The 25,056-nt window shown below is 53.4% G+C and overlaps 1 protein-coding gene across 2 annotated transcripts in view; it reads left to right on the top strand.

The window, feature by feature from the left end:
• The window catches only part of JCAD (junctional cadherin 5 associated), a 38,325-nt gene that overhangs the window by 6,197 nt on the left and 7,072 nt on the right, over positions 1–25,056 (top strand). Inside the window, exons 2-3 of one of the 2 annotated variants that reach the window (XM_059404091.1) lie at positions 6,230–6,568; positions 20,765–24,531. In XM_059404091.1, the coding sequence (XP_059260074.1) occupies positions 6,288–6,568; positions 20,765–24,531 (4,048 nt within the window). In that variant the 5' untranslated portion in view covers positions 6,230–6,287. The remainder of the gene's footprint in view (positions 1–6,229; positions 6,569–20,764; positions 24,532–25,056) is intronic. The other variant, XM_059404092.1, reaches the window with a different exon arrangement.

Genomic DNA, 25,056 nt, shown 5'->3' with positions numbered 1-25,056 from the left:
TTTTAGGCAATTTTTAAAAAGGAAGGAAAGGGGCGCCTGGGTGGCTCAGGGGGTTAAGCCGCTGCCTTCGGCTCAGGTCGTGATCTCAGGGTCCTGGGATCGAGTTCCGTGTCGGGCTCTCTGCTCAGCGGGGAGCCTGCTTCCTTCTCTCTCTCTGCCTGCTTCTCTGACTACTTGTGATCTCTCTCTGTCAAATAAATAAATAAAATATTTTAAAAGGAAGGAAAGTTTTGGTTGATCTAATGCGCTTTTTAATAGTTTTATTTCACTGCCTTGGGGAGCCTTATGCCTGTAAATATGAGAATAAAAACTATTTTTATGTTTATAAATGTAAAGGGAGGAGGAAACGGTACACGTTACAAAGTAACATTCATTTGCCCATCTCCACCTCTGATGACGAGCGTGTGCTAATGGACACACCACAACGTAGACCACAGCGTCTGCAGGGGAGGGTGTGGATGGGGCTGGTCTTTCTGATCTCCAGCCCAGAGCCCCGTGCCTCGCGCGGTCAGTGTAAAGCAAGTGTCCTGAGTAACATAAGTTGGAAGACGTGTCCAGTACTGTGCTCTGGGACCTCTGGATGGAGACTTTCTGGCTGCTGTACCCTGCGGCCTCCGCACCCACCCCCGCTGCTACCTCTTCTCCCCGTGTGGCCATCTAGCTTAGCTCTCTTGGTTGGCCTTTCCGGGTGGTGATGGGGCCAAGGTCAGAGGTTCTTTCTTCACATGACCTCCTTAGCTTTGTTCTCTGTCATGGCCACAAGCTGTATCCTTGTTCCTGTGGCCAGCTGACTTAGAAAGGCATGCTGCTTGTCACAGGGGTAAACAGGCTCAGGAGAGGGACAGATGGCTAGAGCTAGAAGGACCCCGAAGAACCTCTAGTTCAACTTTATTTTACTTCTTCTGGGGAAGACGGAAGCCCAAGGAGCTTCCCTCTTTGGGGCAGTGTCTCAGGCTCAGTTCGCTAGAACAGACAGTACCGAGCCACAAGGAGTGGCAGAATCTACCCCCACAGCGAAGGGGCGGGCAACCCTGCGCCTAAACACTCCGGGCTGATATTTAAAGAACGTAGAAATCTTCCACAAAATAAGATTACTGGAAGTGATCTCATTCTCATTTTTTGGATGAGACAAATAATCGGATGAAAATCCACTTGAAAGTGATTTGGGAAAAAGAAAATTTTATGGGACTGGGTTGGTTAAATTAAAATCAAATTACCTGTCATCTCCTCCAACCAACAGCTATTGGTTATTTGTGATTTATTTCTCCTCAATGAAATGACCATTAGCTTAGTCACCAAAGACTAGAATAAATGTACTTGAACTCCTTTTCAATAGATTAAAAAGACTAGAATCCACGTACTTGAACTCCTTTTCCCCATCCCCTGTTACCACCTGTGCACGTTCAGGAAAGAGACTTGTAACTACTTGTCCCCACGTCTGTCCTTGCTCTCACCACTTTCATCCTCCACCTCCCCACCATACTGACGGTCAGGCAGTCTTTCCCGTTTGCCCACTCCTGTGGTTTCCCAGTGCCTGCTCTCACGAGATGCAAATTCTATCCGTGTTATGCGTAGAGTGACTGTTTCTATATCGATCATTTTTCTTTTAGAATTTAATTGTTTGTTGTTGTTGTGTTTTTTTTTTTTTCTTTCTAAAAGTTACTCGCTCCTTTCCCATCCATTTATCACGGATGTAGTTTGTCTGCTTCTCAGAGTCACCCAACAAGTTTTTCGATAGCTCTGTAGGACCCTGAAACCAAAAATGATCTGAGGTTCGCTGAAGGTCATGAAGCGAGGACATGGTCTATTTGTGAATGAATTCTATTACTGAGCATTTAAAATTAATACAAGCCCTGCCATCAAAATACCACAGTCAAGGGGCGCCTGCGTGGCTCAGTGGGTTAAGCCGCTGCCTTCAGCTCAGGTCATGATCTCAGGGTCCTGGGATCGAGCCCCGCATCGGGTTCTGTGCTCAGCAGGGAGCCTGCTTCCCTTCCTCTCTCTCTGCCCGCTTCTCTGCCTACTTGTGATCTCTCTCTCTCTCTGTCAAATAAATAAATAAATAAATAATCTTTAATTAAAAAAAAAAACCACAGTCAAGTGAGGCAACGGGCCCTGTGCATGTGTACACGTATGTGCATACAGGTGTGCATGTATGTACGTACATGTGTGTGCCTGGTGTGCATAAGGAAGGAATCCTGTAGAAGAGCCATCCTAACCCAGTGGAACAAAGGAGTTTTTTTTTTTCTTTTTAAATATAGTTTCCATTTTAATGCCGCCATGACTTCATCTTTTCTTGTTTATTTTTATGCATTATTTAGTAAATTAAGAAACTTCTATTGTTTGATAGGAAGGAACTTTAGATGGGTGAGCCTAAAATAGTAGCAAGTAGCAAGGGCTTTGAAGCTAAACAGACCTTGGTTTGAACCTCAGATTTGTGCTTCCAAGCTCAGGCCTTCAGCCTCAATTTTCTTGTCTGTAAAGTGGAGACATTCATGGCTACCTTTGAAGTTTGCTGAGGGCATATAATGAAATAAAGTTGTTTTTTCTTGGGTTAAATGTTTTCTCTGTATAAATGGTATTTAGATATTCATGGAATGAAAAAGATATTTAAAGTGGGTTCATTCGTCTCTTGTTGTGTTTGGGTCCAGCCCATGCTAGAAGCTCCCCCGTAGCTGAGATTGGTAGCTGAGATTGTATGTGAACACCTGCACTGTTGTAACCACTCTCCCGAGATGTTCCACTGTGAGTATTTGCTACAAGGAAACAGAAGTAATGAAGGAAAAGTTTTCTTAAATGAGCCACCTGGAAAATCATACTTATAGTGTGGGTGTGCCTTGATGTGGAGAATTAGTTTGGCTTAGAAGCGATCTTCCAGAAGCTTCCTTGATCCCTTGAGATCAGGTTAGGGTCCCTTCTGCCTATCTTCCTGCAGTCTGTATAGCAAGACAATAAGATTCTCAAGGACAAAAAATATGTCTTATTCATTATTATCGTTGCAGAGCCTCGTGCATTATAGGTGCTCAGGAAGTGTGTCTTAGTGTTTCAGACTGTATAAGATAACACTGTTCTAAGTGACTTGGAAGGAGGTCGAAGTGTCCATTCACAAGAGACAAGAAATATGGGTGATATAAAGAAGGTATGACCTTGGAAATAAAAAGTTACATCCTAAGTGATACAAGAGGAATTGGGAAATGGTCTGAATTTCAAAGTGAAAATTAATAACGAATGTGAAGTCTTTTCATAAGGCAAGTAGCTCTTCAGAGACAAACTAAGGCCACTGTAGCATGCTAAATCCACCGTCTTGTGTCTGCGTGGTGACTTACACTGTCACAAGATCTTATTCGGTCCTCAGAACAGCCTGGTGGGATGGAAGAGAGTAGCAGTGCCATTCTGCAGGTCAGAATACTGCGGTCTGGTGCGGTTAGCCACTGCCTGCAGGGGTCCCAGCTGGGGCGGGTATAGCATCACACGTGATACTGCACGCTTTAACTGTGCGTCTACATGTCTACATTTCCAAGTTGTTAAATCTTTTGTTACAGTAACTGACATTTATGTCGGGTTTTGCTTTGTGTTTGTCTTTACAGCAATGCCTTGAGTTGGTGGGTGGGCGATCAGACCAAATACTGTTGATTTAGAATGCTGGTGTCTCAGGGTCAGAGAGAAACTCTAAAAGGGACAGCGTTTTGCCCAGCAGTTCACTGGAGGCCCGTCTCCTCAGCACGTCACTGTCTTCTCCTGGTGGCCGCTGGGACCGATGTGTCCGTGATGGGGCTCTTGCTGCCTCTCGAGGCAGCCCGTTAAGTGTTCAGTAGATGAGGATGCTGAAGGGAGTAAGCCAAGTCCAATCGGGATCAGGAAGAACCACGTAGCTGTTCAGAAATCGGCTCCAGGGGAGTGGCGATGCTGAGCAGGGGTGTGGAAATGAGGAGAAACCCCAGCTCGGAGTTGGGATCAGAAGGTGCAGAGAGTCGGCCCAAGGGAGAGAAGTCCTTGTGGACTGGGAACATTCGTTTGGGTCATGGGGCTCGCGGGTCATCCCCTCTCGTCTCGGCCCACCCATGTGGCTCCGGGTGCGCCCACACTGTTGTGCTTTGTACTCCTGCTCCCCATGGGCTGCGGGCCTCTGTGAGACAGAACAAGTTGCACGTTTCCAGCAATCGGTACACTTTTGACCTTAGACCTGTAAGGTCAGGTTATGGCTCTTCGACTTTGAGTATTTTTCGGAAGATGGCTCTGCTGGGTTGTCATGCCCCTCGAGAGCTTGGGAACAGAGCAAGCGTGCTGATGTGGCCAGTCTAGACCGAGTAGACTGACTCCTGCCTCAGGAGGACGATGCACACATGCGTGCTTTGTGCGGCCTTTGCTCCTTACCCCCCAGCAGCGGACCGCGGCCCCGCAGGCTCTGCGGTGGACGCCATCCACTCCTCTGAGCGCGGCGCGGCCACTTGGAGGACAGCACCACTGGCTTTGAAAGAGCCTGACCTAGTATGAGAGAGAGAAGCTGAGTATAGTGAGGCCCAACTTCCCCTGTTAACTCTGGTGCCACCTGGACGTGTGACATTGAGCCAGTCAGTGTGGGGACCCTCCCTGGTGTAGGCCACCAGGATTTTGCTGGCATGTCTTTTCTTTACTTCTGAGATCATCGTTCCCCAAGTCTATAATCCCTCTCATACACCCAAGCACGCAGTTGATAGAGTGAGCTCCTTGTCACTCTCCAAAACCTAGCTGGGATGTCCCTTTCTCGTATCTGTGCGTTCTCGCATCTGAGAGAGCCTACCCTGTGCTGGATGCCGGGGAGGGGGGTAGCCCTGAACCAAACGAGGACCCTGGCCTCACGGCCTGGCCTCGGTGCTCCCCTAGCCCTGTGTTCGTCGTGGGATCACGTTCTCCTGCAGACTCTAGTCCAGTGACGTGCTCGGTTGAATCAGAGAGCAAATGCTCGCCTCTCTGGTCCTTCCATTTCTGTGTGAACGACCCAAGTGCCCCAACTCCTGCGAGGCCTGTAGCAGGAGCGTCAGGAGGGCAGGACTGTGCAGTAACCGCCCGGGCTCATCAGCCTTCCATGAAATGGGGCGACCTAATGGGAAATCGGCCACTTCCAAAGTCCGATGCTCCCCGTGCTGACGGCCGGGGCTTCTGGGCCCCGGTCATCCAGCATGTGATGAGGAGCGAGGACGTGCCTGGTCAGCAGAATGGCGGTGGGCCCCAGTCAGAATGTGCAGCGGCAGGAAGCACATGTGTCTGCCATTCACCTGCACCCAGGCCAGCAGGCGTTTCCTGGCCATTGTTCGCGGGGGCTGCCCCCGCGCGCTTTCCGCCCACCGGCGGCCTGGGGCTGGCGCGGGGCCCGCTCGGGCAGCTCTTCCAGGCCGGGCCTCTGAGTGCTCCCCGCCCGGCCCCGCAGCCCATCCCCAGAGCCACCGGAAGACACAGGAAAGAAGATTCCCTCATGTAAAAATAAACATGGCAGCCCCACCTGTTTTTGCTTGGAGCTCCCAAGTTCCTTGTTCCTTTAGTTCTCAGCAGCGCTGGGGTCTTTGGACGGTGGCCCCAGGGAAGGAGGCGCAGTGGAATTCGTGTACCCTGCGGGGAGCTGGGATGTGGCCACCCCGGGCTCAGAGAGGCGGGAAAGCTGCCCCAAGACTTCTTGGGGGAGAAATGTGATTCTTGCAGATTTCCCGGGTGAAGGGAGACATGTGGGGCCCCGCTGTGGTGCCATCCAGAGGCTTCCCCAGCTGCCCTTCCTGGCTCGGGGCTCACCCCGGGAAGCCAGAGGTAGGGCTCGGGATGGTAGGGCGAAGTGTCAGGGGGTGAAGCCAGCACTGGTCCCCGCTCTTTTTAGAAACTCCCGGTCGAAACTGCAGCTTCCGAACCCGTGTTTATTTTGTCTTGGCTGCTTATGCCCAGTGTTTTCAGAGAACGGGGGCGAGGGAGTGGTGGACACTGTTAATCATCTCGTTGCTTAAACACTGGTCCAGATTCTGCTCCAACAGGCCCCGGCAGCAGGTGGGACCTGCAGGTCTCCGGCCATGTCCGCCCTCTCCGGCTCCGTGGGATAGAGACCGACTTCAGGTGGAGCCTCTGCGCTTCCTGGCCGGGGCGGCCACTGTGCTGTGTGCATAACCGGGCTCTGGTTTTGGTCGGAGTAAAGGGAGCGGGAGGTGTCAGGCGCGTTCCGGGGACCCTCGGCGACTCCTCACAAACACTTTCTCTGTCGTCCCTCCAGTGTGGGTCCTGCCAGCGCGACTGTCCCAGGGGCTGGGCTTTGATGAAGCAGGTGCATTATGTACAGCGTAGAAGACCTCCTGATTTCTCACGGGTACAAGGTGTCACGGAGCATCCCTGCGCCCCCCGGGGATGAGCGCAAGGGCCGCCGGCAAGCCAGGAGCCACACCAGAGCTGGCCAGGACCTGCCCAACGGGTGCGACGCCGGCCGGGCCGCCCTCCCACGCAGCAAGCCGTCCCAGGGGAAGGGCCACACGAGCACCTCAGAGAACAGCCACCGCACTCCCAGAGCCCATGGAGAGCCCCAGAGCGCTTCGGCTCCCAGAGCTTCTGAGCTGGGGTAAGAGTCAGTGCGACCCCACCATGTCCTTTTGTCTCGGGGATCTGGCAGTGGGTGCAGAAGTCAGGTCCCCGAATGCTGTGTGTTTGGCAGGAGCCAGGGAAGGAGAGGGGTGAGAGACAAAACACCTCCTTCCGCTGGGGTACGTGGGCTGTTCCAGCAGCACGGAGCGCGGGGCCTGGCCACAGGCCAGTAAATGAATTCTATGAATTCTATCACATGAGACATACAGCATTCTAATCGCCCCTCCGTTTGCCCTTAGAAGCCCCTCGGATTGCCTTAGCTACGAATTATGTCAAAACTCCATAAAAACTAGTTCCTGTCGGGCGCACATTCCCAATCCATTAGGCTTCCTTATAAATAGGTTTCAATCCTGCGTACGTCGCAGAGATGAAAGAGTTGTGTCTTCCCCTCTGTGTGTGAAGAAGAAAACCTTTCTTCTTGTATATTCATATAATTCCACTGGCTTCTGACCCGTCTTTCCCTCGCGTACACTGGCCCCACTGTGGGTGTCCCGTCTGAACACAGCTGTATCTGTGGGTGTTTCTTACGACCAAAAAGAAGGCGGGTTGGCTGGGGAAGGGGGGCTCAAAGAGAGGGACTCCGGGCAGCTGGCCGCAGAGCCAGCATGGGAGAGGAGCCCTGCGACCCCCACGCACACAGTTTCAACCGAGAGGAAACCCGTGTCATCACTGCATAAAAGTGTGTTTGTCTTCAGTGCTGTTTTGGGACCAGGCTCAGCCTGGGGGAGGAGGGCTCTGTAGGGGCAGAGCGTGTCATGTAATTGTGCATAACCAACGACACAAATGAAAGCAGAGGCTGGTCTTCAAGGGAAACAAATAAACAAAACACCAAGCAAACAAAAAAATGGAGTGAATTCAGTCTCAAGACCATGAACCTGCCTTCCATGGTTCAAAGTCACCTTTTCACAGAAGGGACTGTGAAAATGGGAGGGATTTTATTCTTAAAATATAGAGCATTCCAGGGGTGCCTGGGTGGCTCAGTGGGTTGAGCCTCTGCCTTCGGCTCAGGTCATGATCTCAGGGTCCTGGGATCAAGCCCTGCATTGGGCTCTCTGCTCAGCAGGGACCCTGCTTCCTCCTCTCTCTCTCTCTGCCTGCTTCTCTGAGATCTCTCTCTCTGTGTGTCAAATAAATAAATAAAATCTTAAAAAAAAAAAAATGTAGAGCATCTGGCACCTTGGTTCTCGAGTGAAAGCAAAGGCGATCGGTTGCCCTCCTAGTGCCCAGGCTGGTCCTAGCAGTGATGCTGCCACGTAAGCGCTGTGTCTCCAAATTCGAGGAATTCGGATTCGGATTCGGATTCGGATTCGAATTCAGGAGGAAACCGGGATGGAAAGGGACCTGAAGATGTTTCCTTTAACCTTGCCCTTCAGACTCACACTCGTGTCCACTACTGTCTTGGGCTTCCGTCTCCTTTCAGCCTCATGCCCAGAAAACCCTGCCCGCCCTGGGTTTGGGGAGACGCTGCTTACGGATGAGTTGGCAGAGACAGGGCAGCCTTAGTTACCACTACGCAGACTTGTGCCAGAGTCTGTCCTGCTTTCAGTCTTCTAGCTTTGATGCTGAGTGTGTCTGTACCTTCTACCTGGGATCCCAGGGCACTGATGCTCTCCACCTTGTCTGCCCCTTCCTGTGTGTCTGCCAGAGAGCTTGTTGCAGTCCTGCATACGCACTGTGTGTAATGTGTGCTCAGGGATTCAGTTCTTTCTGCCACCATTGTAACAGCTGTAACAATTCTAGGCGGCGGAATCCCTGCAGAGGGGCCTGGTTGGCTGTGCGGGTCTCCCTCCGACTAGGAGATCAGAGTAGGGGTCAGTAAAATCCCCTCTCGAATTCTGGGTGGGCTGTGTGTCTCCCAGCCTCGTCCACAGCCTCCTCAGGACTTTGTCGTCCCTCTGTGCTGACAGGCTGCTGAGGACTACCAGTGCTCACAGCCCAGCCTCCAGGCCGGCCGGCATAATGGGACCCACAGGTAGCCTTTCCTTCTGTCCTGAGTAAAGTGCTCAGACGGGTAGCTTTTGGTGGCACTGGATGTCTTGACACCCAGTTCTCGACAGATCTGGCCATTTGTGCCCATTTCTGAGGTTGGCTGATTAACTTATGACATGTAGGGTAGCTTTCAGATGGAAGCTTGCCTTATCGGGTAAAAAGAGAATATGTGTACACGTTTGCAAAACTCCATGCCAGTGCCCAGAGCTCAGAGACCAGCTGCAGGGCTTCCTGGGTTGAATTGAAAAGGTGTTTTCTTTCTCTAGTAGCTTAGACAGAGCTGGAAACAGGAGGCAAACAGAAAAGTGACAGAAAGGTAGGCAGGAGAATTCCTTCTCAGGAAACAACAACAAAAAAAATAGTGCCTCAAGAGGAAATAAATAGGTGTTAGCAGTTAAAGCCTGGAAGTTGAAGAAAAAGAAAACCCAACAATACTTTGGCTTCTGTGAATTCTGAATCTGGATGAATGAGTGGTCCTCTGCCAAGTCCCAGCCTTCAGTCTGGACCCGTGCAGCTGAGGTCTTGCTGCGTGCCTGTCCCGCACAGTGATGCTGCGGGGCTGGTCTCCGGGCCTGGAGGGGCCAGTGGGGCCCCCAACCCCAAGCCAGCAGACAAGGAAGCCTCAGGAGGGTCTCCTCTTCTGGCGGTGCCTCTCTCGGGTGAGGTGAGGTTGGCCCTAGAGTGTATCCCCACACCCCAGGCCAGTCCTCCATACCCTAGGGCCTCCCTGGAGAAGAGGGTGGTCAGAGTGGTTGGAAAGGCCTCAGGGGCCAGAAGAGGTGCGTTTGTTTCATTCTGGTAAGATGGCAGGTTAGCAGTGTCCTTATTTTATAGCCAAAGGACATAAAGGCCAGTGCATGTTGGTGACTCCATAAGGGCCACTTAGTGCCACGGTGGTTGATGCCTGGCTCAGTCCCCAGGCTCTGGGCTGCCGGGCAGACTGGAGGCGGCCGCATGGTTAGCAGCATCGGGCCGGGACAGGCGCTGCCCACGTGAGGCCTGGCCCCATCCAGGAGGGGCGCGGGATTCTGTGAGCCCAGGGGTAGGCTGTCCTCACTCGCTTCCTCATCCTCTGCCCTCCCCCCGGCATGCGCGGATGTGTAGTGGCTCTCGGAGCACAGCCGCGTCCCTTTGCTCTCTGGGGGGCTGTCCAAGGAGCACACGCAGTGGCACCCAGAGGAGATGTGCGTGCGCAGGGCTACCACCCTGTGTGCCTGGTAAGGGCGCTGTCGTCGGGTGTCGGGGGCGTGCCGGGAACATCAAGATTGGTGGTGGGCGTGCTGGCACTTTGGTCTTTCTTCAGGAATTAACTTTGTCTTCCAGCAGAGTTCCTTAGGTAAGGGCGGCTTAGATCCAGTTCAATTAAGAAAACAAAACAAAACAAACACAGCCCTCACATCTGGAATCTTGACTCGATTTTCCAACGTGCGGTGTGTGTGTGTTTCCCAGTGCGCCGAAGGGGCTGCTCTCCCGCCTGGCACTGTTCCCAGACCAGGTGATACCGCGCTCCCAGGATGAGAGGGGACTGGCAGCTGTGTTGTGCGGGGAGGGGAGGGACCCGCTGGTTCGCCCAGAAACTCTTGTGCTGGGGGTGGAGATAGGACCGAGTCACTTCTTCCCTGTACACAGGTATCCAGATCAGTGAGAAGACAGCGACCGCTTTCCAAAGCTCCGTTGGGTGTGTTCTGTGCATGTTAGGGCTGGTGCAAGCTTTGAAGTCCCTTCGCTGGTCCCTTTTGTCTGCGACATCATCCCCCAGCTCTGGAGCGGCCCACAGAGCCGCTCCTCCTCCAAGCCCCAGACCCTTGCCCTCTCCTGGGCACACTACTGTGTGCTCCCAGTGCACCAAGCCCTGCCTGGGTGCAGCCAGAGCCCCCCTCCCTAGCTCCCACCGGCAGCCCCTCCTACCGGTTTGAGGACTTCTGCAGCTCCCCTTGGGGTCTTCTGCCAGCGCTGTCTTCTGGTCCCCAGGACTGTCCGCTTCGCAAAAGCTGACACCATTGCGAATTCATCTCTGGTTTTGCTGACTGCTATTAAGGAATTTTGTATTTATTGACACTCAAGAAAAAATTTGAAATAAATCCGATGAAACCTAGTACTCCCGTGCCAAGGTGGTTGTGGAAATGCTGAGCGTTTCGGAACATTGGGATAAGACTGGATGCAAGTAGAGAAGGTTTTTCCTAGCGAGAGGGTCTGGGCGGGGCTGGCTTGGGAAGGTTCCGTTGTGGAAAGAAGGGACACTGACTTTCCAGGCTGAGCGGCCGAGATGGCAGTTTCTGGGGCTTCGTCCCCACCACTACCTCCTGGGGGACAGAAAGGAAGGAAGGGAAAGGAGGGACCAGACGCGGACACGGCACAACTCCCGAGAGGCTGAATAGCCTTGGCGGGGAAAGTTTCCTTCCTTTGTAGATTCTGCGGGGGCAAGACCCCAGCCCACTCCGGTGGTGAGGGACGAGCTGCTGTATCACGGGGAGTCTCGGGAGCGCCCACCGGGAGGAACACGACGAGCAGGGCCTCACTGATGTGGGCATGAGAAACCTGGGACCCGAGGTTGGTAGTCAGTCGACCTTCTTTGGGGTTGTGAGTCGTTCCCCGGGGGGGACTCTTCCCTCTCTGTCCCCCGTTGTCACCGGGCTTGCCTCTCCCCATGCTTCTGCTCCCTCCTCTGCATAGGAGCCGATTCCTGTCACTGGCAGCCCCTACTCGCCAGGAACTTTGACTCACGGTGACTTACTTCTGCTGCTGCTTCCACACGGTGCTTTAGCTCCAGACGCAGCTCATGACTCCTGCCCGGGCCTCTTCAGTTTTTGAGAGAAGGACTCAGTGGTCAGGCTTGGGCTTCGGTTAGCACGTCTCAGCCCCATCCCATCAGCAGGCCGGGGAGCAGGGGCTGGGTAGGGAAGGGAAGGTGGACAGGGAGGAGGGGTGACCGGATGCGGCTATGTGGTCTTTACCCACCCTCCATCAAGGGGCTGTGGGTGAGGGAGAGGGGTGCCCAGCATGAATCCCGAAACGTGCTCTTTTCACACGTCGTTCGTTTAGTAACTCTGCATACTCGGTGTTTCCCCCTTAAGTCAGATACTCCGAGCGCTTCCCTCGAGGCTAACCACTCCTGAGTGGTCTCGCTTAGCAGGCTTAGCAGATGGTGAGACGGAGCCAGCTGCAGGCTTTGCACCAAAGCTGCTCACGTGGTACAGGGAACACCTCGTGGGCCCTTCAGACGCCGCGGCAGGACTGACACGTCCATAGCTGGAAGACCGTGGCTGTCGTAGAACTCCAGATAGCATTCTGTGTACCAAATGAGTTGGTGCTGGATTTTTAGCAGGTCCCCATTTTTGCCGTATAACCGACAACAGGTAACTTCTCAAGTGCATTGTGTGTGGCGCCGGTGTCCTCCCCGCCAGCAGTCTGGAAGGGATGCTTCCGGAAGCTCACGGTTGCATCTGTGTTCAAAGATTATAATGAGAAGTACTGTTTAGTTCATCAGTTTGCACGAAGTTGAGCTACTGGTGCACGTCCTGTGTTGTTCCAAGACTGGCTTGTCAGCACGTGCACGCAGCGAGATTAAGGAGAGAACAGAGGAAGCGGGCACAGGGCAAGAGCGAGCTGTTATCTATACGTGGAGGAAACTGCAGGCTTAAGATGTAAGTAGCCGTTACTGAATAATACTTAGCTACCTTTAAAATATGTAAAAGGCCGTTATCAGGCATTCCCGGTTTCCTTACTATGTTTCCGCTGAAAGACCATAATCAGAGGAAGCTGTAAAATAACTTAACATAGCAGGAGTTTGGATCTGAAAGTCATACTATAGTAGTTTCTTCTCTGTGTGGCCCCAGGAATTCTGGTAAAGCTGTGTGTTAGCTCACCACGAGAATAACTAGCAATTACATCTTGTCATCAGCGACAGGCGTCGCTCAGGAGAGGCGCACCATCTAGACGGGGCTCTGATGTGGTCGGGCCTCATCTGAGGAGGTTTCCATTTGATCAGCCAACATCCGTTCTCGATAGGGCTAATGGGTGTGGTAGACAGTCACTTCTCAGAGGCCTTTCAAGCTTCTCTCAAGACATCGCCTGCTCATAATGGTTTTCCAAAAAGGAAGGCCTCAAGTTTAACATCTGTTTCCATGTATCTCTTTTTCTTCACAAAATTATATTTCCACAGACATTATTTGTCTTTGAGTTGCTTGCTTCATTGCCTAATTATTGGGTGGTGGTATCCTGACCTCTTCACAGAGGAAAGTTCGAATTGTTTGAGCCGAGGAGCTCGTGGACACACACGGAAGATTCTGACCCCCTGTGTTTCCCATTGTCTTTCTGGTAAACCCTTCTCTTGAGGTGCCTTGTTCTGGCTGTTAAGCGCTGCCACCATCCAGACACACCTGCAGCCGGTCCCACCACACACCTTCTCACGTGGCTTTCCTGCTACCAGGGCTTCCCGACAAGAGGCAGGTTAGATCCTTTAAACATGAGACTTCTGGAAAATCAGCCATGAGGATGAGGAGGTGCCCCCAGAGCTCATGGGGAGATTCCAACAGCACAGCCTAGAGCTTCACCGGCCTGGGTAGCCGGGCCCTCGTCAGGAGATTGAGTTCCTTCTTCCACCAGAAAACTGGGTCTGCGAGGGAAGCCAGCAGATACCCAGGTGAGAGGCACTGGGTGGTGAGGAGATGAAACATGGGTCCAAAACAGAGCCTTGAGCGCGTCTGCAGTTCTGGCTCACTTTGTTTCAGAGATGATGATACCTCTGAGCTCTTGAGGAGGGTCAAAGAGCCTGAGACCAGAGTGGAGTGGATGCACTGACGTGTACTTGTACTTGACGGAGGGCAGTGTCCTCGTCTGTCTACGCAGAGAGCGGACTCATTCCTTCGAGCCCCGTCTGGCTCAGGTTGACCTTCCTCAGGGGCTGGCTCGCCCCCTGGGCTCTGCTCTAAGCTTAGCCTCTGAGGCATGGAGAGCACTCCTTGCATGTCCTTGTGCGTGGTGCCAGGATCGTGGGGGAGAAGCCAGAGACTAGGGCTGGTTTTCCTCATTGTTGACAGCGACATTGTGTAGACTACACCGGTGAAGACGTTTTTACGGTAGAGCTATGCCTTTATTACAGAGAAAACATGAAAATTCAGGATCTGCCTCACCTGTTGGTGTTACATGCAAAAAAATGGATCAGAGATTGCTCTTCCTGCTTTGTTTTCATAAATTAAATATTGGTTTGTTCTCCACGATCATTGTGGAAGCGGGTGTAGCTTCTTCCTTAGAGACCAGCCGGCCCCGGAGGGGTGGAGCCTTGTTATGACAGTCGGCTCTATCATCATTTCCTGTTATTGTGAAGGCCCATTGATTAGGACTCAGAAAAGACAATACCGATCTAAAATAATCACCACATAAGACAAACACTCAGTTCTCTCTTTCCTTTGTGCTGCTTACCTCCTTCCTCGGACGACGTGAGGAAAAGAATTTTCAAAATGATCGTCGCTGCGGAGAATTTATTTTAATCGGGTTAATAATAGTAATACTTGTTTAAAAAAAAAAAAAACAAAAACAAAACTGAGGGCTTATTGTGTTAGACGCTTCACCAAACAGTTTAAATGTATTTTCTCATTAAGCCCTCCCAGGAAACTTAGAAAGGAACTGTTCCCATCCCTTGAGTAGAAATGAAGAATCAGAGACACAGCGAAGGGAAGTGATGTCACGGAAGGCACAGGCGGGGAAGTCCTGACCAGGTGCTCGGGCTCCCCTCAGGGCACTGGCACACCCTCCCTGCTGGTACACGGAGAAGCCCAAAGCCAGCCATGCTCCCTGTAGCGGGGTGTGGGTGCCGCGGCCCTGACCCTTCCTGGGGGAGGACCCAGGTTCACTGGGCTCCTTCTGGCCTGACCACAGCCACCAGCTCCTCTCTGCCCTCTGCTCTGTCGTCTTCCCGAAGCTAGGAGATTGATCAGATGTGACGAGTAACCGGTAGTAAGTACAAGTAACAATTCTTATTCAGACTGAATTTTTGCTCGACAGTGATATTGGTCCATAATGTGTCCAGAGCCGCCTTATCTTCTCCGATTTTTAGGCTGCCCTCCATATGTGAGTCTGAATCTTCTCTTGCCCTCATGTTTCCCCGTTTCTTAAATCCCCTCTTTATTGCCCTGGATCGGCGGTTGGTTTCCACAGTATAGCACATTGAGTATACCGAGGCAAGCTGAGAAACGAAACTGCAGGCTTCCAGGCCCAGAGGGCATCGAGGGCAAATTGCACAGCAGTAGATGGCTGACTGGTCACAGAACCATGTCAGACACCTCACACGGGGACTGGTGAGTCTGAATCACTCCGAAGGGATGGCCCGACGCCTCTGCCAGTCTGAACAGAGAGAGTTTTCCCTTCGAGGAGTGGGGGGTTCTTTAAGTGGCCTTTACGCTCAGATTGTGCGTGGGGGTCAGATGGGCCCAGCTGGAATAGGGAGTGGCCTCTGAAGGAATTGCGTTGGCTGAGCGCCACGACTGTCCCCCATGTCCTGTAGGACGTGACCGGTAGGGTGGGAGTGCGGTCGGCAGCACCTGCATCTGCTAGACCGGCAGGCTTGCCAACTGGAAGAGCTCGCGGGACCCAGAGTCCGCGTCCATGGAGCCTGCCGCCCTCACCTGGACCTCCAGCAGGAAGCACAGTTGGCCAGACCCCAGGGGCTGCCCCCCGGGGAACCAGGTTCAGGATCTTGTTCATGCAGGAGTATCAACAGTATCGACACAGAGCTCGGCTCTCGTGTGTCTGGATGGTTAATGGGTACAGCTCCTGAGGACCTGGGTCCACAGAGAAGATGGTCCCGGAGCGTGTGAAACCATGGTTCCAAGTCACGTCCCATACTGCCGTTCCGAGGAGGCTTTTTTTTTTTTTTTAAGGAGGACAATATTTTCTGTTGTGGTTGAAAATGAGTCATGAGTGTACTAATAGAAATGTCTCCTACATTTTTCATCATTAGCTTTTATATATGAAGTGAATGCGCTTGCCTCTTTTCCTTTGGACATGTTGTTTCTCACATGTTCACCTTTCAGATACTTTCCAAAAAGTGTTTATCCGTTGTTTGGCTGAGATCAGGTCTCTTCTCTGTGATAAGGTATAGGGCTGTTAGCAAGTGTAACGTCTGGTCTCACCTCTGTCCTGCTTTCCCAGGGGCTCCATAGAAAGACCCTGCTTGTCTCTTTGAACTTGGCCACACAATTTATTTGAGTTCTCACATTCCACTTTGTTTTTCTTATCTTTTTTCCCACCCTGTATTAATGTGTTCAGCTTGTTTTTGTAAAACGTCCCATTGTTAACTTTTTTAAGATGTAAATTATTAGCTCTCATTTTTTTAAAAAGAAAAATTTGATCTCATCTCATTTTCTCAAAGGTATGAGAAAATCTGTTCTTGGCCCTGAAGTCATGGACTTCAAAGCCCATAGATACCCATGCTTGATAAGTTGTCTGAGGGAGAAACTGACCAGAACTGCCCCTGAGTGGGGTCCACTTGAACCTGTCAGAGTCAGGCTCATCTCGGGTATAGGGCAGATGTTTGTGAAATAGGCTCTTTAGCATTTTCTATTATACATATTATTAATATTTCCCAGAGGACCTGTATTTACCTTAAATTGGGATTTGGGTGTCTTGTACAAATAGAAGAAGTTGAATCAAGAATGCTTAGCCATTTTGATTGGTTAGATAGGGCAGTTTTGACAAAGTTAGGGTGATACAACATCACCTTTTTAGGTGGGGTAGAAAAGGGACTACGTACATCGTGGAGGTAATTATGGTCTGTGTTCTTGCCCTATTTATCTCCTTCTTTATTTGTCTTCTGGTCGTGCTCATGGTATGTCCATAGGCAAATAGCACCTTGGGGTCCCGGCCACCTCTCGGCGCTTTAGCGCCCCACACTTTTACTGAGAAGCCAGATTATCCATTGAGAAAATGAGTGAAAGCCACACAATGCGGTTTTTCATAAAGTCAGGTGCCCTAGGAAAATGGTCACAGGACTGGAAGGAGTAGGCGCGGTGCTTATTAAAGCCGAGTGGTTCCAAACCCTCTCACCAGCTGCTGAAGAATGGGGCAAGAGAGATTCTTCACTCTCTCTAAATTGGGTCCGTGACAATTGTCACTTCTTATTGAGTTTAAGTCTTGCCCTTGGGCTGTGCATAGAGTCTGAGACCCCAGAGTCCGTTCGTCTTCTGCTGTTTCTCAGGACATCCGTGATAGACGGGCTGTCACAGAGGACTTCCTGAGGGAAGGGCCTGTGGCCTCCAGAGCTCATGGTGGCGACTTGCTGCTCCCCCCCACCCCCAGGTCACAGCTATGAAAGGAGGTGCGGAGGCGATGACTTCCACCCTGCCAGGTCCCTGTGGAACCTGCCCCAAGAAGGTCCTGCTAAGCATTCAAATCCTAAGAGCTCGGAACAAGATTTCAGTAGCAACAAAAGCAGACAAAGAAGCCGGCCTTCAGCCAGGCCCAGTGTCAGGACAGCCACCACTCTGTATGAAGAGTCCGTGCAGAAGCACTCGGGCTGCTCCGTGCAAATGCTTTACCTCGAATCGATTTTGCGTATTTTCTACTTCTTCAACCCGTAGCTCAGTTTTGCTTTAAGCGGCTGCTGGAGAAGTTATCTGGAACGGGGGTGGGAGCAGGACTTGAGGCAAAAGAAGTAGTTCTGAAGTACCAATCCTGCTCCCACACTGCTGATGGTGTGCCTGGGGACGGCGCGGGTTCCATCGGGGGTCTTAGGGTTTCCCAACACGTATTAAAGTCACGCGCACACCACACCATGGTCTCTTACGTGTGCAATAGTGTTCCGTCTAAACAAGCAGAGCACGTAACTTAATTTAAAATATTGCTAATTGGGGGTGCCTGGCTGGCTCCCTTGGTGGAACATGCGACTTTTGCTCTCGGGGTCATGAGTTCGAGCCCCATGTGGGGCGTAGAGATTACTTAACAAAATAGAAAATTAAAAAAATTATAAAATATTCCTAAAAAACGCTAACCACCATCTGAAGTTTCAGCAAAATCATCCTTTTGCTGGAGGAGGATCTTGCCTGGAGGTTGGTACCTGCTGAAGTGGGGTGGCTGTGGCCATTTCTTAAAATAAGAGACATCAGTGACGGCCACACCGGTCACCTCTCCCTTTCGTGAACGCTTTCTCTATGAGAGGCGATGCTCTCTGGCAGCATGGGACACCCCGCAGGACTTCTTCCACTCTTGGACTTCCTCTCAAGGCCTGTGCCTCTCAGCTCAGCGTCTATAGGGTTCTAAGTCCTCTGTTGTGCTTGCACCAGACTCCACAGCGTCTTCCCTGGGAGTGGGCCCCACCTCCAGAAACCGCTTTCTTTGTTCGTCCGTAAAAAGCGACGCCTCACCCGTTCATGTGTTCTCACAAGACAGCAGTGATTCAGCCCTATCTCCAGGCTCCTCTCCTACTTCTTGTTCTCTTGCTGTTGTGCCCCGTCTGCACGACTTCTTCCCCCGAAATCTTGAACGCTCAGTTTGTAAACAGGTCTGCAAAGCACAGTAAAGCGAGGTATGCCTGTGTTAACGATGATGATGCTCGTGGATGTGTATTAGTCATTCACCACCCGGGCCCCCTCCGGACAGCAGCCTCTGCCCGCGCGTTGGGAATGGTCCCCCTTCAGCCCGTCCCTGGCAGCTGCTCCCCCACAGCCCCCGCCCAGGCCTTCACCTGCCGTTGCCCAGAACCAGCGGCTCCAGAGCTCCCTGGGGTTCCCACCATCCTCATGCCACTGTCTGTCCGCCGAAAAGTGGGCTGTGTTGTAGGAAGCCTTCGAAACCACAAATGATACCTGAGCATGTGGAGGGGGGACAGCTAAGCTCACTAGAAATCAAAGAAATGCAAATTAAAACCAATCAGAAGTTATTTCCACTTACCGAACAAGGAAACAATTTAATTGTAATGACCAGAGATGAGAAAGGTTCAGCAGGATAAGCTCTCCTGGCACTAGGGAGGGGAGAGTCCATTGGAACCGTGGATGTAAGGGCCGATTTGACGATATAGATGACATAATGCCCCCAGTCTACTAATTCCTTTTCTCAGGATTTATTCCAAGCTGAGATCTGATTAGTGTTTGCAGAACAACAGCATTCCTCAGAGCATTTCAGAATGTCCTCTAGAGAGGCCCAACAGTGGTTAAAGGGATCTGATACAATACTTCATCTGCTAAAATGATGCACTTGAGGAATTTTGCATTACGTTGGAAGAAGTGAAACGGAGTGGCTCCCTGAATGGGCTTTATTGGGGTCACACTTAACTGTCTTTGAAGCTGTCCCTACCCCTTACAAGCTGTGCAACTTGGGAGAGATGTTGAACCTCTCTGTTCAGTTTCCTTACCTGTAAAAGGGAGAGAGAACAGTGGAAATATAGTTCGTTCGGCATCTTTCGCACAGTGCCTGACACAGCATAAGTGCCCGAGTGCATGTTAGTGTTAAGTTACTTACCTTCTGTGACCTTCTGTACCTCCGTTTCCTCCTCTGTCCGGTGAGAAGGACAGCAGTTCCTGTCTCAGGGTGCATTAATGGACAGAAGGCACTTGGCGTGGACTGGGCATATGGTAACAGCCACGTAGGTTGTCCGCGACTGTCTGCACTGTACGTGCAGGGAAGTGTCCGCACAAACAGATCCCTAGCTGGGACCAGGGCTCTTCGAAAATCCACATCCTCACCCACATCAAGACTCGGTATATATCAAAATAACTTGCTGGGTAGAAGGATGACAAGCAATTTTTGCCTTTTGTACTTTCCTCTATTTTTCCAACTTTTTGACAACACATGCATATTGCTTTTATAATTTCAAAAACGAACAGTGGTTTGGGAGTCGGATCATTGTCTGTTAATCAGAGCAGTTGCGCAGGCCACGCAGCCTTCAGGCTGATGGTTTCTCCGCAGTTCGGAGAAGCGAGCCTCGCGGCCCCGGTCACTCGTAGCCGCCGGCGACCGTCTCTGCGCCGGGCCACGGTGCTGTGCAGACCTCTTCAGCTGCGTTAGAGCAGTGATTCCGAACTCCAGTGCGTGCTGGAATCACGTGAGGGGGTGCTGCAATGTCATCCCGCTGGCCAGACGGGGGCCTCCCAAGGAAACTCTGCCATGCGGCCAGGTGACGGGGGGGGGGGGGAGCGGGGGCGAGCTGGTAGCAGGCTGGCACCGGCTGCTGCCATCTCCTACCTGCCCGGGGCTCCTGCCCCACGGACAGAGCCCCCCCTTCTCCTGGTGCAGCTCCCAAGTCGCACGAGCAGTGTTTCCCACACCACCTGGGGGACCAGACCCTGAACAGACCTCCCGAGTGGGAACTTTTTACCCGAGAAACTTGGTAACATATGTGTTTAACAAGACCTCTGGGGGCTTCCTGCCACCAGGGAAGTTACGGGAACTCTGTTGAAGCCGTGGTTCTCTCTCAGACTGCACACGGGGTGTGGGGTGCCTGGAGAGACCCCACTGCCAGGTCTGCCTCCCGCCTCTCGGACTCTGATGTGACGGAGCCGGGCTATGTGTGGGCCTCAGGACTGGGGAAGTCCCTCCGGATTCCAACGTGCAGTCATGGTTCACAGCGACTGCGATGGTTCTCAGAGTGGGGTGCCTGGGACCCCATCGCTTGGCAACGTGTTAGAATTACAGTTCTGCGGAGTCCCACCCAGAACTGCTGAATCAGAAACTGGGAAGGGGACCCGGCAGTCTGGGCCTGAGCCACCCTTTCTCACGATTCCTGCCCACACTGCAGTTAAGAACCACTGCCCTAGGGTAGGGTTCTGAGAAGCAGGTTCCCAGACGGACTCCCAGGAGAGCTCAGTGGTCAGGATGCGTCAGGGAGGGGACCCCTGGTGGCCCGTGAGCACACTTGGAGGAATACCGCTCTCCAGCTGACCCTTGTTCCCTTAGGCACTTAAGAGTTCTAAGAGCCTTGACCTCTCAAGTACCACCAACGTCCTGATGTTCTTGTGGGCAGCCTGTTGCTGCCACTCCTAGGCCCCTGGAGTCAAAACTCACGGCTGCCTTCTGGCCATAATTAGTGGGCCCTGCTCTCCTTAAAGTCCATAAGTACTCTGGTTGGGAAGATATTTTGCAGAAGTACTGCCCGGAGTTTGACTTGGATCACCAGTCACAGAAGCAGAGAAGGACATGTTTCTTGTGTGTGGTTCCTCCCCGGGTGTAACTTCCGTGCCTCTTTGTTTTGTAGGTTTTGTCATCAGCCCGTGCTAAGGGGGTCCTCTCAGCCCCAGCCTGCTCCCCACCACACCTACCGGAGAAGAAGGGGAGAGGAGGGCAGTGGCGTGCTGGGGCCAAGGGACCGAGAAGATCTGGAGGACAGAGGAATGGCCCAGGCGCACAGTCTGCCCGTCCCCATGAGGGAGAGTCCGTGGGAAGTTGGAGGAAGGACAGAGAATGTGACGAAGAAGGCGGTTTGGGAAGAAGAGCTAAGAGTGGCGGGACCTGCCAAGTGGCAGAATATCAGCCTTGAGAGCTGGAATCAGCCAAGGAAATTAGGGCGGCAGATGTCTGATGGTGACGGGGAGAGATTGTTTCAAGATCTGTACCCATTCCTGCAAGGAGAGCGAGCACTGAGTTCCCAGAGCAAAGGGAAATCCCAGTCCCTGCCCAGGGTGCTTTCGCCCGAGAGCCTGAGTTGCATGGACATTCCCATTCCGTTAAACGATGGACATTTTCCAGGTGCTCCTAAAATGCCATTTTATCCCCCAAATTGTGTGCCAAATTTGGAATCCACAAGGAACCCCGAGAAGAGCGCCTCCTCGGCCCCTTTACCCCGGCCTAAGTTCGGGCGACCCCTCAAGCCCCCCTCTTACGACACTCACCAGCACACCCGGGTGGCAGTGGAGCAGAGCGACTCTGCGGACAGTCAGCAGGCAGACCTGTGCATCTCCTACTTGAGCAGGACTCACGAGCCCCGGCTGGAGCCGGGTGCGTCCGACTCTGGCTTGGAGCCGCCCGTGTACGTGCCTCCGCCGTCCTACCGGTCGCCGCCCCAGCACATCTCCAACCCTTACGGGGACGACCCAGCCCCCCGGCCCGTGTGTGGTGGTCCCCGTCAGCAGCTGGCCCCGATGGAGCTGGCCAGCTCTGGTTGTCAGGTTCCTCCCAGTTCCCCGCGAGCCGGGAGCACGTATGGGGTGGGCCCACGCTCGCCCCGCAGCTCCCCTCGGCCGCCCAGGCCCACCACCACTTACGACAGCTCTGTTCTGTATATTCCCTTTGATGATCCGCGGATCCGACACTTTAAACTCTCCCACCCCCAGGGTTTCTGTCAGGAAACAAAGGTTGAGGAGAAGTCCTACAGCTCCAGTCCCAGCGCAGTCCCCACACCTGCGTCCGGACGCAGTCAGCACGACGGTGCCATCCTGAGCTCACAGATGGTGACGGCCCTGCCGGGCAGCGTGAGCGGCTCCATCACCGCCGAGCCCAGTCCCCAGTGGCCATGGGGCCAGCTCCCCAGGGATGTGGAGAACGGCGGCTTTCCTGACCACAGAGACCACGGCGCCACAAGAGGACCGTGGCCTGCTGTGGGCTGCGGCCAGCGTGGACACACAGAAGGCCCAGCCTCCTCCCCAAGCCCACAGGGCGAGAGTACCTGGGAAACTCGAACCAAGCTCAAGAAGTTTGAAACTGGGATTCAGACCAAGAAAAGTTCAAAGAAAAAAATGAACGAGACGATATTTTGTTTGGTTTCCATCCCAGTTAAATCCGAATCACATCTGCCAGATACAGATACGAACAACAATGACTTAAAACAGGGCACCGAGAAAAAGAATGGGCTCGATAAGAACGCGGCTTTGCAAGAACAGAGTCTGCTGAGCCTGTCTTCCACCGACCTGGAGCTACAGGCTCTCACAGGAAGCATGGCTGGGAGAACAGAGTTCCAGAAACAAGATCTGGGGGAACCAGAAGAAGGCAAACAAACAGATGACCTCAGATTCATTCCCCCTGCAAAACACAGAGAGCTCAAGTATTCTGGCTCGTGGCCAGGGCACCAGTACCGAGATCAGCAAACACAAACCACTTTCACCGAGGACTCCAAAAGCCCACGGCACCCCCCTGCCGAGAAGCCTGGAGGGTCCCCCAAAGCCGTACTGACTCCCAGATTTTCAGAACCCATGGCCTCTGATGCTCACGTGCCCGTGGCATTAGCTTCCAGAGACCAGAACCAGGGGCCAAAGGCCCCTGCCCTCAAAGGTCAGATATCCCTGAGCCCCTCCAGCAATAGCGCTTTCTCGAGAACTATGTCCTGCACATACCAAGCACCCGCTCTGAAAGCAGTGCCGGGTCAGGCCGACGTGGACGGCCGCGGCCCCAGCCCCAGGCCCCGGGGCGAGGTGGTGAAGGGGGCGACCACGGGCCCCTGCAACAGCAAGCAGCCGTTCGGGCAGTTTCTCCTGAAGCCGGTGAGCCGGCGCCCCTGGGACTTGATCAGCCAGTTAGAAAGTTTTAACAAGGAGCTTCAGGAGGAGGAAGACAGCGGTCAGAGCAGCAGTGACAGTCGCAGTGAGGACAGTGACACAGAGTGGCCGTGCGAAGTCCACGCTGATGTCCCGGGCAAGACCTGGGGCTTCGGTGAAGACAGCCGGGCCTGGAGAGCTGAGGAGCCCCGAAGGAGGCCGATGCTGGACGAGCCCGGGGCCCGGACGGGGAGAATGAAGAGTAAGTCCGAGAGCTGGAGTGACGAGCAGAAGCCCAGCTGGTCCCCGGCCCCGCCTCTGTCCCCGGGCCCCGCCACAGTGGGCGGCGGCAGGGGTGCAGCCTCGCTGTGGGTGCACAGAAGCCTGGGCGCGGAGGAGGGACACCAGGAGGTTGAGCACAGAGCGAACAAGCTAGCGGACAGTCCGGGTCCGCTGCACGGAGGGACATCTTCTAGGTCAAGTGACCCAAAACCAGTGCCCTCGTCAGATCCGGCTGAACTGCGGCCACCCCAGGGAGGTGAGGAGCTGCCGGCCGTTTCCATCTCGGCGGGGCTGAGCGCAGCAGCCCCTCGGAAGGCGGGAGCCGGAGGGGAGAGGAGCCTGCCGCCGCAGCTCTCTCTTGCCAGCAAACCCCGAGGACTCTCGGCGCCGGACTTGAGGTCTGTGGGGCTGCCGCCCACACGAGAGCAGAGTGCCCAGAAATTAGATGGCTTTTTAGGGGAAGCGAGTGCAATAGAAATCCCCCCGAATGAGTCCCTTCAAGCGAGGGCTGCAAGGATCCTGGGCATTGAGGTGGCCGTGGAGTCCCTGCTGCCAGGCACCAGGAGAACGGGACAGAACCAGTACCCCGAGCCTGACGGGCGTGCCCTCGGGCCGGAGGCCCCCAGGGAGGAGTCTGTGTCCAGCTCAGTCCCGCCGGATGACCCCTCGCTGTCCACTGACGCCTTTTATGGCAGGAGAAAGTGTGGCTGGACCAAAAGCCCTCTCTTTGTCGGGGAGAGGGACAGTGCCCGTTGGGCTCCCCTGGCCTCTGAGTACTCCACCGTGGACAGGACCGTCCCCAGCGAGGCCCCCAGCCCCGAGCCTCAGCCCAGCCCCCAGGAGTCCCAGCCCTTCAATCACAAGGATGTGGGGACAAGACCACCCTTCAGGTCCACGCTGTTCCATTTTGTAGAAAGGACCCCAAGTGTGCCGGGCTCCGAAAAACGGCTCAGAAGCACTTCCAAAGTGATCGAAAGTTTACAAGAGAAACTGGCCTCCCCCGCGAGGAGGGCAGACCCTGACCGCTTGATGAGGATGAAGGAGGTAAACTCCGTGTCCCGGATGAGACTCCTGAGCTCGCGGAGCGCGGACTCCGTGGACGAGGCCGGGGACCTGAAGGCCGAGAGGGGCTCCAGGGTGCCGCCCGGAGGCCCGGTGTCTCTGAAGGCCGGGAACAGCCCCCCTGTGTCCAGTGGCGGCTCCCCGCTGGAAGAAGACGGGCATCCGTCGGCACAGAGGGAGAAGGACGTCCTGCAGGACTTCTGGTGCCCAGGTGAGGGCTCGGGCGAGCCGGCGGGTGTGCAGAAAACCCCGGGTGGGTGGGTGGGTGATGAAAACCCTGAGGCTGTCAGTTATTACTGTACCAAAAGAGTCTTCCTTTTATTTTACAAAGAATTATCCAGAAGCTTTGCTTAAGAATCAAGATCCTGTGTGTATTGTGAGGATTATATCTTTGTGGGAATGACCCATGCGAACAAGTATAGACAGCTACCTATAGAAACACATTTTGGGCTGTTTACTGTGGAGAGGGAAATCAGTAGAGCGTTCCCGCTTTGGTCGGACCTTGACGAACCTTGTAGGAAGGAGGCTGTCCTGTGGGTAGTCTCGCTCTCGCCCCAAACAAGCCTTCACCCAGGCCACCCGCACTCTCTTTATTCACCTGGTTAAGAAAGACGTACGGAGATAACACGTGAACTACGCAGCCCGGGATGCCGGGGCTTACCGCGCACCTTCCAAAACCCTTTGTCCCACGCTTTCATCTGTTTTTGCTACGCTACCTTTTTTGAAACTTGAAGAA

Source organism: Mustela nigripes, chromosome 6, assembly GCF_022355385.1.
Source record: "Mustela nigripes isolate SB6536 chromosome 6, MUSNIG.SB6536, whole genome shotgun sequence".
NCBI classification, from domain to species: domain Eukaryota; kingdom Metazoa; phylum Chordata; class Mammalia; order Carnivora; family Mustelidae; genus Mustela; species Mustela nigripes.
Note: the sequence above shows the minus strand (reverse complement) of the source record. Positions and strands in the feature narration are given on the sequence as shown.